Consider the following 14,828-nt stretch of genomic DNA (forward strand, 5'->3'; position numbering starts at 1 on the left):
CCATATTCATCTTCAAAATAATTCAGAAGGCTTTGATGAAAGAAAAGTGAGAGGAACACGGTTGTGCAGTATTTCTATACTATGAATATACCATACTGTGAGTGAAAATAGCTGATCTTTCCCTTACCATTCTATTTCTGTCTTCTGAGGATGAGGATGATTTCCTTTCCCGCTGGGGTCCTGGTGATTTCTGTAATGCTTTCACATTGGTGAGTGACCCAGGCAAAGAGGCTGGAGGCGTTGCAGACAAACCTGCAGTTGAACCTAAATTTCAGAAAGAGGATAATTCTTATCTATACGAAGTCAGCTTACGAGAATGTATTGATATTAGGTGCAAGAATTGTGTTTAAGATGCAGTATCTCCAAACATTAATGTAAATGTTAAGAGGGAACAAACATATACTAAGAGTATTGTCCTAATATTAGATTAGTGCTCAAGGCTTAGATTTCAGGAAGAGACAAGTCTATAGCAAACATCCCTGTATACCAGATAGCTCCCAGTCCCTGGTTCATGAATTATCAGAAGGACAATGTCTCTTTAAGTAGAAAAAAAATAAAATTTAATTCCACCAGTTTCTTTGAGAGGAAAAGTAGTAGCATTTTAATTAGCAGCAGCTAACTCTCACATTTCTTGTAGCTAACCTTTTAGGGACCCAATAAATAGCTGCAATCCTGTACTTTGGAATAAAATTGACTAAATGCAAAAAATTGCGAAGTTTTCTAGTTGAGTCTCCAAGTGCCACCTGAAAACCATTTGGCTGTTTTAAAGCTGTTAGCAGAGAGCTCTTATTTAAAAGTAAGTATTAGACTGTAGAAAAGATTAAAAAAGAACAAGTACTTTAGTTAGCTATTTGAAGCATATTCTATTAAATACAAAAAGAACAGTACATCTGTAGCCTGTATGTTCTCTAAACAAATCTATGCAGGAAAATGTCACTAACAGAGCTGTGTTTCAGAGCCCCAATGGCTTTCCAAATAGAGCACTTCAACTAGACACTGCTTTTTAAAATACACCATAATTATTCATAACAAGGTTATGCTGACCCTCCCAATACAAAGGACATAAAATAGGGTCAACTGTTAATTAAATTCACGCTGCTCTGCTAAACAATGTATGTCATTGTACAAGGCCTCCAACATTCCAATGCCTTCTCTCACATCAGTGCTCTGGGAAATGGCAGAAGATGATACTCCTCCTCCTATTCCTTCAGAAGCCCCCTTCTTACCAAGAAAGTGTCTCTTAATGCCAACTTGAGTTCAAAAACTGACTTTGTGACTTTTAAAACTGTTGCTCTATTTCAGTCACTCAGAGTACGCTAATTTATCAGACTACATAAATCCATCACTGCCTGTCTTCACTGATAAAATCCATACATTTCATACAAGTGGAAGCACAAAATAATGACATATCAACACACAAAAAATGGGACACAGCATCCATGAACTTTGTCCCACATGCTAAAGCAAGAATAATTAAGTATATGGGGCATCCTAACTACATTTACAGGCAGCTCAACGCCAGTGACCTGAAGGATGGACTTTTGTTCATGTTACGATCACTGTGTTGTCATATGTTTATTATATTATTTGTCTGAAATCACACATATATGGAATTAAATGCATGGTGTTCCCAAAAAATAAACAATTTTCCAAAATCTACCATGTTACAGACTTTCTCTGCAATAGCCAAGCTCTACTAGAATGCATTTTCTTTAGAGTTAACTGAAGTCTCCTACTTAAATTTTAACACCATGATACAGAAACACTAGCACAATAATCACCCTTCACCAAAAACGCTTACAGCATATGGTAGAACATTAATCTGTTCATAATAATACCAGATGGCCTGTTTTCCAAGTTATTAGAGTAGAATACTTCAGATACTGTTGGACTTAAGCCATTAGCTTGGACTCTGAAGTTGTATGTAACGTGTTCCATTCTGTAGCCAGTTTGCTTGTTGGGAACACCTGCCTTCTTACAAAGACTTCTGGAAGAACTTTACAAGTTCATAAGGTGAACTGCTCTTGATATATTCTGAAACAAAAGTCTTTGAAACAGCCAAGATGGTAGCATTTGAAAACCACACTACATGCACTGAACTACCCATTTCTACGTGTATACGTATAGACACAAATATTTACATTTCATGCTATTACTCAAGAGTTGGTTTCTCCAGCATATGAAATCCCACAGTCTTTTGGGATTTTGTGCAATACAACAGATCCATTGACAACTTTAGGCCTGAATTACCTCCAGAGTCAATGATGTAAAATTGGAAGAGTGTCTTATTTAACATGGTACAGGACACAAATACTGTTTCACTGGAAAATTACTAACTAAATAAAACCTACGTGGTCTAAACCATCTAGGGCTCCAATGTGGTATCTATCAATAGCACATTCTCAAAATGAAGTATTTGTTGAAAGCTAACACGACATGTTATTTGAAAAGCTTGAGACCTAACAAGATATCAATGGAAATGTTTGTAATTCACATTTGATTTCCTAGATTACTTTTCAAAACAAAGAATATTAAATATAGAAAACTATTAAAGCACTGAACTGACTTAAACTAAACAGTCAAGGAAATTCTAAGTTAAGGACATCACTTTGTCTTTAAAATCACTACAATGCAATCCAAGCACCCTTGTTTAGAAAAATTGTATTACGGTCCACACAAAAACCTCAACTATGAAATTCCTTGCTTTTGAAGATTTAAGTCAGATTTTATTTATAGTAATTTTCAAGCGTGTAAAGGTGAAAGTGAGTATGTGTGAAAAGCACATTCAAAGCATTCCAGCCAGGCCAAGCAAAAAACAGAGGTGTTCTGATAAACTCACACACTTACATACACACGGTGTGAGGGTGAGGCACAAACAGCATCTGTGGTTTTACTTATTTTGTTTGGGTGAAAACAAGAAAGAAGAGCCCAACTACCTCTGAACACTGGGCCAGGCTCAAAATCAAACACTATTTCACTGGGGACAGAATGAAGGAGGGGACTGGGAGTCCGGGATTGGTATTTCCGAAGACAGCGCATCAGCTGGTTCAAAGGGGCTGTTAGAGAGAAAGAGACGGGCAGGCAGAGACAGAAAGACAGACACATAGAAGAAATGAAAGAAGTCATGGGAAATAACTAGGATGCTTTGACTCCTATTCATAGATTGCTTCTGTACTTGAAGGAAAAAAAAAAAAAGTCAATTACTAATAACACTGTTTCAGGACTGGGAATAGCCAATTGTTTTCAGATGCCAAGCAGACAGTTTATGATCAAAAGTTAAAACCAACATGATAGCACAACACTTAAATGCTGGACAAAATGGGCAAAACTGTGGAGAGCCACACCTATCAACACACACAAAAATAGCTAAAACTGGCAACTTTAAATTAGTAGGCTTGCAGAATTAAAGGAAATTTTGTTTTAAAAAGCGTTATATTGCTGGCATAACAATAAACCAACTCCATCAAACACAATGCAGTAGGTAGGTACCATCCCACCAACTACCAGATTTGGATGGGAGAAAGAAGGTCAGTGATAGCCCATAGCACAAAACCTTAGAGATCAGGATAGAGTGTATTAAGGTAATTCAGTCTTAATGGCCGAAGCAAGATGTAATTAGTAGGAGACAACTGTGTTAATGGTTTGAAGTTGGAGAACCTGTCATATGCCTGCTCTACTTACTATTTCCTTATTTCTATTATTTCTATATCATTATTACAATCATAGGAAAAAATACAGCACATAAGAAGCCCTCTCAGGACCTTGACAGTCAGTGGGAGAAGTGACTTAATAGGCTGTACATAACATGAAGAGAACTAAATCTGGCACTACTTCTGACTTAACCGTGAATTAGGACTGTGTGTTACTGAAGGAATCATAAAAAGACCTGGCTTTAACATAAGGTCCTAACAACCTGGTTCCAAAAGTAGCACAGGCATGCAGTACAGCAAAGCAGCATCTTCAGCAGGGGTAGAGGGGGAGAAGAACTGGAGTATTTCATGCTGCTTTAGGATGCAGCAGTTTGTATGGAAGGTCCATCTGCCATGTCGATGGTTTTCAATTAAAACCCCCATTGTTGCCATGGGTGGAAAGGTAACAAGAGGCACAAAAATCTTTGAGAGAGAGTTGGGAAGTCGTAGCATATCTCTGTGCAGCCATGTGAGTGAGTGTGTGCATGTGAGAGCAAAAAAAGTGATGGTGCAAGATAATTTTAAAACTAAAAAAACTAGACACCACTTCAAAACTTTTCCTCCTTCTGTCTCCCCCACTCCCAGAATGACCAGCAAATGACTCAAACCTTTGTCAGACAAATACTAAGGTCATGGACAAGCAAATGCAAATTTATTTTTTGTTCTAGTCATATTTTCCTTTGTGCCTGTGTTTCATACAAGTAGAACAAAGGGAAAGGACAGTGCTGTTGTGTAATTAAACATAGCACAATAGCTAGTTTAAACACTACTTACCTCCCTCTCCTCGTAAACCCTGGTCTCTAATCAAGTCCTGTAAATAAAAAAAAAAATTAAAGTGTTTAATTTAGGTATTAACATTTACATTCCAGAATCAATTGAGATTGATCAAATAGAAAATCCATAAACACATATGTTGTTCATGAAATAAAAGCTGTTTCCTACCCTGGCTTACTAACAGCAGTGACTCTAAAGAACTATTTATAACAACTACCAAACTTTTCAAAATTAGTTGCTTTAAAACAGCATCTCTCAGTAGTAAAGCGAAATGTACACCACCCAAAATAGATGCTGACATGAAAATATTGATTTTAACACACAGTTGGCCAAAATGCATAAAGAACTATCGAACCAAACGTTCTAGTTAGAGTGTGGCACAAATTATTTGTACTGTCGTATCAGAAGCTGGGACATCAATTTCCTGTACATCAGTCAAATGAGTTCTGCTTCATTTTTTGTTGTAACAAAGCACCTCATTTGCATAGTCAGGTGCACTCTGTTCTTCTCAGAAATGGCAAACTGTGAACTTGCAATCCACTGTGACCTGAGAGTATCTGTTACAACATACACAGACTAAAACCAGGCTACACTACGGATTTTTCTAAGCAGAAAAAACTTAGAAAATTCTAGCAGTTTCCCTCTGTATGTCCCTTTTCACCATCAAGTGGGTTTTTTTTGGTTTTTTTTGGTTATACAATTATATTATTCCTTTACACATCTGCACTGCTGCCGAAAGCACTAGTCCTGCTCTCAGCTGCACCACTGCCATACACCATATGCAAATGTCTATGCAGCCGCGCTCTTAACAGTCAAGTAACATTTCACCTTTCGCTCAGTTCACATGCAAAATAGATTTTGTGCCTCAGTGTTCAGGCAGACTTCAAGACTGCTCATCTAACAAATGACTAATTTCTAGAGAGTAGACTTCAGGGTAAAATACAAGCCATACACATTAGCAAAATTAGAAAGAGGCTGTTGTGACCAACATTTTGACAAGACCTAGCCAGCTTTATAGCTAGCATCAACCATTTTTATTATTCAAGATTCAGCATCCAGAAATCTCAAAAATGTGGAAACCAAGTTAAGTGTAGCAGTTTCTGAACATTCCAAAAGAATGCTCAGAATAACATCGATGAGGCTCTTGAAATCCTAAGGAACATTCAGTACATCTGAACTCAGCTTACTGCAATAACTAGATTTTCTTCAATGCCAGAAATATTACTTGCATTTCAAACACTAAAAAATCCCTCTCTGACATATAAAGAAACATGCTTAACAAATAGCATGGTTTGCAAGAGCGGTGACTGACTTCTGTATTCTTAACACCATGGTACCCTTAGCAGCATGAGCCTTGCAAACAACAACAACAACAAAAATAGCGCAGTGGTTTGTAGCAGAACATTTATTTGAAAATGAAAGGACAGGATTGTCCAAAGGCAGTTTCTGCTTTTAAAGAACGCGTTAGTTGCATCTTACAGCTCTGAATAGCAAAAATGTTTCAGGCGGGATCTATGAAGATTCTGACAGATTACCAAAGATTATCTCAGAAACACAGCGGTTGCATGTACACGATATATTTAATGCACTGATATTCATAAGGGAGAAATCAAAACTACTATAACTGATCGAAATGTTATTAATACTTACATCAATATTGACTGGCTCGATTGTATTGATGTGAACATTGGGAGCTGAAGAGGATCGGTCACGTTGCCCAAATTGATTCCGATGGTCTTCATCTGCTGGTCGGAGGGGCTGTGGGATTGGAATGGATTTTGAAGGAGAAGGACTAGGGAGAATTGGTGGTCTGAGAAACAAAGTCAAGGAAAAAGAGGATTTAGGTCTACAAATGGCTTCAAATACTGCATAGTGGGTGTGGTAAGTCCTTTTCAACTATAATAATACATACATTAAAAAACCTGATCTAAAGACCTGTGCATAAAAACAATTTATGATGAATGATCTCTACTCCCTTAAGATCAATTTCAACAACTCTCTGCTGTACAAACTACCTAATTACATGGCTGTGAAGTGCTGAGTTAAAACAAAACAAAACCCCCTAACATACCATATCAAACTAGTAATAATAAATCCTGATCTGAAAAATTCATGTAGCCCAACATGCACTGCAGATAGCAAGATACTCTGCAATTTCCTCACTTCAGAATTAACGCAATACACTCTTCTTAATGGCAACCTACTGAGAACTAAAAATGCTTAACATCCCACATCAATATTACAATCAGAAGATGTCACAAACCAAACTGTATGGATGGCATTATTGTTCAGTGAAGACAGACTGAAAATTACACACTGGTCAGTCAACATAGTTGATTAATATTATGACCAATGTAATAAAATATAATGTAATAAAATATAATGTAATAAAATAAAATATAATGTAATAAAAAAATAAACATATCACCTCTTAACCTCAACCTTTAAGAAATAACATTTAAAGTGTTATTTACAGTGCTAGTTAGGCAATGCAATAGTTTTGACTTAAAAGATAAACGTTCAGACTACACAGACAAGTTTTCTGAAGAAATGCAAATGCTGTCAGTCATAAAGATAGATAAAGTCTTTAATTTATAGTATCATGAATCATGTATTAAAAGACAAAACATCTAAACACTTGCCTTTTCATTTGTAAGAAGACAGAATGTCACTACTTTGGTTACCCACTTATTCAGTTGAAGTACAATAAATGGGCTTTTATCTCTTAGTCAAGTCAAAGTCAGTCACTGTTAAGTGTAATGATTCGATTTAATGGATATAAGGCAAAAGGTCAATGAGAAACATCTACCACCTTTGTCAAAGAAAACTTCATGTTAAAATATATGTGATATCTGACAAGGTTTTTAGAACTTACAGAAAACACAACTCCTAAGAGAGAAGTCCTCCAGCCATTTAATTACTCATGGGTTCATTACCATACCCACAAACGCAATACCCACAGGGAGAAACTTCAGAAATAAACCATACAGAAGCATATATAACAGCAGCAGGTCTTGGTGCTGACTCCCCTAAGCGAATGCTCCTTGGCCTCTCCAAAGATCTTTAGGGGCAACTAACATTTTCCACAGTATCTCTTGACATTTTTTCAGAAATGTTTCAGAAATGACTATTACCCTACCTTTCATTGAAGAGTTTATACAGTTTGGCACTGACCCCAGAACTCAATGCTACCTGTATCCTAAGTACCTGCCATCTTTTCCTTCCTGGCCAACAATCTCACAATTGAGCATGAGGAAACAAGACTACTTGCGAGTTAATTCAAGTAACAGTCTAATAAGTCTTGTAATAAAATTCTTAGATTATGTTTGGGAAGAGGAATAAAAGTAGGGTTAAACCCCCTACCTAAACTGTTTTTAAAAACAGTTACCTGTTGTCACATGACAACATATAAACATGCATATAAATACTGCAGAAATACTGGGAAGCAATGAACCAAAACTGTCAACAGACAAATCTCTGAAAGGGCCCTGAACATTTAAGATGATGCTCAGTTTTGGAAACATTTTTTAAATGCAGATAACATTTTATATATATATATATATATATATATATAAGCTAAAGTTTTCATACATTGCTAACAAGCGCCTTCGGGTAAAATATTTTCTATTATAGATGAGGAAGTTCTGAACTCTGAACATTTTTGTAAGGACTATCATGCAACTGGAACCCACATCAGGAGATGGGACACTGCACAGACACAAACATGGGACTTGGCTGACATTCTAAGGCACTGCATTTTCATGTTAAGACAAGTGTGCCACATGGTGCACAGAAAGATTTCACAAGAAAAGCCTAAGAAGTGTTTCAGCCAGACCGGTACTGTCATTGTCAGGATAGCAAACTCCTGCTCCAACTTCCTGACAGCTCTCAGTAATAATGAAATTAAGGGAAATGCGTTACAACAAACATCAGATAATTGCACTAAGAGTGACTGTGAGCCAGCACCTGAGCTGTGCCACACAATGAGAACGAAAGCAATCAGATTTTCTGTGATCATGAGTAAGCCAAGGGAGAGACAACCAAATTGCAGAAATATTGTTTCAATTACATTCCCCTTTGAATCATAAATGGTCACCTGCTAACGGAATCTGCAAATACTTCTGTATTTCTGGTCACACGTCACCATGTCCACCATCATGTTGCTAGCACGGGCAGCACGCTGTGTCATACAATGTTTGAAAACCATTTGAATAGCTTTTTCTATTCATTAAATTCTAACAGGGAAGTTCAGATCTTCAGAAAGTAACTACAGGCTGATAAATCTCTTCTTTTGGAGTCTCTGAACTGTTATTGGCAGGGTCTCTGGGCTTTAGACACCAAAGAATCCAGAGATGGGAATCTCATAAGCAGTTAGCAGTGTGCTCCATCTGTACAATCAGGATTTCACTATGGGTGTCCTTGGGACACTTACAAAAAAGGTAGGTTATTTTTGCTAAATGGGAATTTTGCTTGGAAAAGGTAACTAGTTTGTTTGCTGGCCAAAGATGGCCTACTGAGATAAGCTCAGAAGATATTATCACCAGCCTCTGCCTCTGTGCAGCAAAGGCTGTATCTTGATCTGCACCGAGATCTTGATTTACAGAAAACATGTAATCATGAAGAATGCAGCAATACTCTTTGCTACCAAAAGTCCATTCTTAACAGCATTGCTAAATTTTATTTACTCCAGGAGTGTAGAAGGGACACTGGAGCAAAAAGGACCAGCCATCTTCATTTGGAAGTGGGTGACATTGTCTATTCCAGGTGAGTTACAAAACTAGATCTGTAAGCTATGCAAACTTAGTACCAACAAGCATGCTGCCAAAAAAGAAAAAAAAATAATCAAGAGGACCAGAAAACAGCTGCTGCGAAGCACTGTTTACTGTGTCATACATGTGTGTCAGGCATGGTATGGCTGGGGCTTAAAGAAGCAGTAGTTTCAATACCAGGATCTGAGTTTCTGTTGCTCCTCCTGTGGCCTTTGAGTAGTTAACAGTCAACCTGCTAGTTAGAGGAGAATTTCTACAAATAAGATCAGTATTCTGACTTATTAGAGAGGTTATACCACCTCATCTTGCACACTTTCTTCCAGACTCTTAGATGTGGGCATTCCGTTAAACGACTCTCATCTTCCGAGACAAGCTGATAAGAGTTGTCAAATACTGATCTAATATGTTATAACCTTTTCTGGCAGTATGACAGAACATGCTTTTTCCTTGGACCCTGTACTTGGGATAAGCATGTTGTTCCCTCCCTTTTTATCAAGACCAAACAGAAAGAGGTTTTGTCAGGAAACAACAGTAACGCAGGTAGATGTACCATGTGCCAATCACAGCAAATACCAACATTCACTGTTGTACAAAACTGGGTCCATGGGAAAGAGGTAACAGAAAAGTGCCCACACATACTACTTTTATATATAAACCAGCAAATTTTGTAAAATCATATACAATACTTCCACCAGATCTTAAAACTTGCAATGATACAGGTTAGCTCACTTTAGAAATAGGAAAGAACATTTTAATACAGATTTTCCTCATTTTCCTTTAACTCACCAATATGATGTTTCATAGATTTAAGAGCTGGTCTACTCAGGAAAGATTTTTCTTAAAAGAGGTAAGCTTGGGCTTCAAGATTTTGGCTTAGATTTTTCTTTTGCTGTAGTTCGGCAAATACTTAAAACGGAAAATTCATGTACACTTAGCTTCAGCTATGGAGGTGGCACACATCCTCTTTTAAAATGACAGCATCTCTACTGGATTGCCATTCTTCTCCCCCTCCCAGCTCGAATGAGTGCATCTCAGTTTAGCCACAAGGCTCAGTGCAGTACACGCTATTCACCTGGTAGACTGCATACTCATACCCGAGCCAAACCTACTTCAAGCTACAACCCATAGGTACCAAGGCTTTTTTTTTTTTCTTTTCTGTTTACACCAGAGTAAACTACCTTTGTTTTTTGTTACTACCATTAATGAAGAACACTGTGCATTTACATTTTCAAGCAGTTTCTAAGGACTGCTAAAGATCTGGGATACAATGGCATTTCTATGACACTAGCAAGCATGTAAACTGCAAATTTTGGATGCCAAACATGCTCTAATTACTGTGGTACTCCACAGATACTGCCAGAAAAACAAAGTTGTTTTTTTTTCTTTCCCCATCTCTGCAACCTGGAAATACTCAATAGCCCCAAATCAAATGTTGACTTGGAGAACAGGATAGCAGTGCAACTTTATAACCACAAACTAGAGAAGATCATCACACTTACAGCATCCTGTGAAATCACTCTAAAAGCATCACGGGACAGATCTGTAACACTCATAACTTCATAGGTATTAGTGCATTCTTCTATACCACGATAACTTGTTTTCATCCATGCTGGCTTGTAGATGAAAAAAACCCGCCAGGATTATCACAACAGTGCATTTATACTGGCCTTTGGGCCCAGATCAAAGCTTAGCAATGCTTTCCTAAAATTTCTGATAGCTTCATATGCAGCAGGGGCTATCAAGAGAATCCACACAGCTGTCATTAGTCCTCCAAACCAGGTTTCAGTTCACTAGCATGCTTTTGCAAATAAAGTTTAGGGGAGCAAGAGGTTTCCCCCACCTTTTGTACAGACTAAAGACGGTTTTTCTAAAGATTCTGATACCAGGCCTTTTCTGCTCAGCAAGAATGCATTTCTAGTTGAATAATGTAGGAAGTTTGCTAACATTTACACGGAGTGACCTGGAAAAGATCCAGTGCCAGAATTTTTAGGGGAAAAGTTTGTAATTGTTTTATGCAATAAACCACAAAGCTTTTGCTCACTTAAACACATGGAGATCTAAATGCTGTTGTAGTACTCAGTGCAATATTATAAGACTGTCTTTGTTTCCTTGGCTTTTCAGAAGCTTTTCTAGACATTTAAATATCTCCAGCTGAGGCAGAATGATCGGTGAACATTCGGGAGACAGAAAGGAAAGCAGACTTGTTTAATCACAGGCTGGAGCCTGCTCTAAGGCAGGGACTGGCAAGCTTCCAAGAATGGTGCATGAGACAGTCCCGCTTTCTCCCTCAAATTCAGAAGATCAAGCATGTTGGGAACTTTGTGTTTCAAAGAGAAGAGATGTGGCCAGCCTGCTCAGTAGCAGTGTTCTGCCTCAAGCAAAGCAGCCACTTTCAGTCTCCACTGAGTCCTACCTGCCTCGGTGCTATTTCAGTCCAACCATGCGCCCCTTACCTCCCACTCCACAGGCTACTTACCCTGCTATAGTACCTGCCTCATGAGTTTGCTGAGTGTTGCCCAGCATCACAACATCAGAGAGAACAGATGGAAGTTGAAAAAGACAACTCCAGAACATTTTGAATAGCTAATCTCTCCCCTTTTCATAGCTCTGCAAGGTCCTGGGAACTGGGTTCATCGAAATTCTGTGCTCGTATTTTACGAGCAAAGATACAAAGGAAACTTTATGATAGTGCAATGAATGAAATGAATACAATGTGTTCTATACAGTTTGCGTACTTCAATTTTATTACAAATGGCTATTATTAGGGAGACCTGCACTTAATAATTCTTTCCAGTTAAGTGCAGATTATAACTAAAATGACTGCTTTGGCACAACAGGATAGTGCAAACTGAAAGAATTAAAATGGGACAAAAAACCTAATGTGGAGGCTGGACACATTTTTGTAAGGGGTTCAGAAATCTGAAGGTGGGACCATATGTGCTCCCTTGTCTTGGGGTGGAATGTTCGGAGGGAGACAGTCTATGGCTTACAGTTGGAAGAATGAAAGGCTACAGGACTGGATTGCTTTAGGATGTCACACATGAGCAATGTGAAACAAAGTTCTCCAGCACGTTTAGCAGCTTTTGCATCATGTCCAATGGTCTCTTCCATTATGTCCCTTTCTCTTTCCAACTTCTCCATTTGATCCCTTGACAATTTCTCAGCATGTCACACACGCCTTTGCTCTTGAGCTTGTCTTGCAACACAAACTCTTCCTTTCTTTGGGCACTTTGCCTGCCGCTGGAATCCCTTCAAAAGGCTAAAGATGAAGAAGGATGCTTGCCTTCTCTTTCCTCATGTTTACCAATCGATTAGTAACATCCCTTCCTCTGTGGGCTGTGCCATGCAAGATGCTAGGAGAACAGAGAAATCAAAGGAACAATTATTGAACTAGTAAGTGTTAATAAAGCGCTAGTTCCTCATATTTGCAATCCCGCTGCCCAGCTCTCAAATTTCAATCCCCTAATCTTTCCCCAGATAGGATAACCTCAAACGTAAGTCTTTTTTTTTTTTTTTAATTCCAGTTGAGCTGTTGTCTCATACTGTAGCAGCATCCTTTAACAAAACTGTAGGTAAGTATATGTTTTTATAGAAAAGGCCAGCATTTTTTTCTTAAAAAAAAAATCAGAGAAATTAATATTTCCACAATTATGTCTTTAAAAAGCAGAGAAGTGTTATTAAAGAAAGGCAAAAGGATAACTGGAGAAAGGTAAGGACAGTGCTATATGCTCATGCAATAGCATTTGAGGTGCTTCTGGAAAAGAAATACTACTAACACAGATGTTTGCAGAAAATTGTGTGACTTTGTAACATGCGTACTAGTTATGAACACCAGCTGATAATCACAAACCATTTTCAAAATACACAGAATTTTGAAGGCACGATGTATGCCTTTTTTTTTTTTTTTTTTTTTTTTTTTTTTCTTTAACAAAGAAGTGTACAGCAAGGAAAAAAAGCAGAAAGCTAGAAACCTTTTACAGCTCCTGTAACCACAAACATTTACAGATGCAACACTCAGGAAAACTCCTTACACTTAACTGGCAAGTACACTTAAATGATAATATTTTATATATGTGAATTTCAAAACCTCCAGGCATTAACCAGATTTGTTCCCAATTTTTTTGTTTCTGTTTTTACCTCACAGAATTAAAACTGCCTGAAGTAGTACATGTATCATTTAAGATAATCCATCCTTCTTGTATCCTCATAAACTGGTAAGAAAGCACAAATAGGAGGTAGGCAACTGAGAAGTAGGAAAATTTAGCGTGTACCAATATTAGCATTGGGGCTGTAAAACGCCTTTGGCATTCACAGGCATTTAACACAGTTGGTATGAATAAGTTCCTTCCCAGGTTAATAGTTCTAGCCTGGTTATATTTTCAGCTGTGACATGAGAAAGGCAGAGCCCACTTATCTTAGAGAACCACAACAGCAGCCTTGCCCACAGCGTGCTCTACTAACAGCCATGGGATATAAAGGCAACATCCACTACCTGGAAGAGGCACTTTTGAAATTTACTTGAATCTGCACAAAACAGTATAAATAATAACATTACCTCTCTTTGTACTTACCAAATGAGGTTCCCTCTGCAGGACTGTCAATCTGTTTTCCTGGGAAGCACAGTATTTGATCTTTCATAAAATAGTCTTGACTGTTCAGGGAATTTCTCTTCTAGTCAGTGTCCACAGGTGTCTGCGTAGCTTCCAGCTGGGTTTCTGCTTTAGTTTGGGCACAATGCTCGCTATTCCATGAGAGCCTCTCTGCCAAATTCACTTCATCTCCATGCAGCACATATGTCCTAGGAATGTTTTTCTGAAGGCTTTTGTATTTAGTGTTCTTAATAAATCTGCATCAGGTTTCTTGACTTTGATACACATCCTTGAGTTGCTCTTTCCTGGAGATTTGTTCAACTATCTAATGCTGGGTGGTGTCAGTGATCTCCCAGCTACTGGGAACATAATCTAGGTATGATCACTTGTCTCTTCATAGAGGGTCCAGAATCTTTGTTGCAAATATAGGGGATGGAGGTTGTAGTCAGTTTTAGAAGTCTAATTTTACAAAACCTGGGTCTGCCGCAAAAGATGCTATATCTCAACATCTAAACAGGAGGGAGACAGCTAGTGTGGACGTTACTAAAGCAATAGGTATGTGGAAAAACTACTGAAGCAGTATTATGAACCTGCAATTGGCATCTGCTCACACTGATCTTATAGTGGCGTGGCTTACTCTGAAACAGAGGTATGTCAATGTTACTTCAAGGCAAATAAATTGTAGTTTGATAACACAAACTGAAAGAATTTGTGAGGATATAGTTTTGGCTTGTATTAACTTTTAAGTATAAAATCTTTCCAGTTTAGACCAGGTCAAATCTACCATGCAGAAGAAATCAGTTTAACAGTTAAAGCCCCGATTCTACAGATGCTTATGCATGTGTTTAACTTTGGCTCATTACTAATTTATATCATTCATGTGAATGAAAACATTCACTTCTTTGAAGTTAAGCATAGGTGATTATATTTGCATGGCAAGCCGGATTACAAAAATGCAGAGAGTTGCAAAGTAGTATTTTGAGTGTTTCTAAGCATATAATACTGAA

The 14,828-nt window shown here is 37.9% G+C and overlaps 1 protein-coding gene across 2 annotated transcripts in view; it reads right to left on the reverse strand.

Annotated features, from left to right (window-relative positions):
• The window catches only part of BRAF (B-Raf proto-oncogene, serine/threonine kinase), an 88,410-nt gene that overhangs the window by 25,634 nt on the left and 47,948 nt on the right, over window positions 1–14,828 (reverse strand). For both annotated transcript variants that reach the window (XM_056339207.1, XM_056339208.1), the window contains exons 8-10: window positions 6,114–6,273; window positions 4,464–4,500; window positions 128–264 (exon numbers count right to left, since the gene is read on the reverse strand). In XM_056339207.1, the coding sequence (XP_056195182.1) occupies window positions 128–264; window positions 4,464–4,500; window positions 6,114–6,273 (334 nt within the window). The remainder of the gene's footprint in view (window positions 1–127; window positions 265–4,463; window positions 4,501–6,113; window positions 6,274–14,828) is intronic.

The sequence above is a fragment of the Falco biarmicus genome, chromosome 5 (genome assembly GCF_023638135.1).
Source record: "Falco biarmicus isolate bFalBia1 chromosome 5, bFalBia1.pri, whole genome shotgun sequence".
Classification (NCBI taxonomy): domain Eukaryota; kingdom Metazoa; phylum Chordata; class Aves; order Falconiformes; family Falconidae; genus Falco; species Falco biarmicus.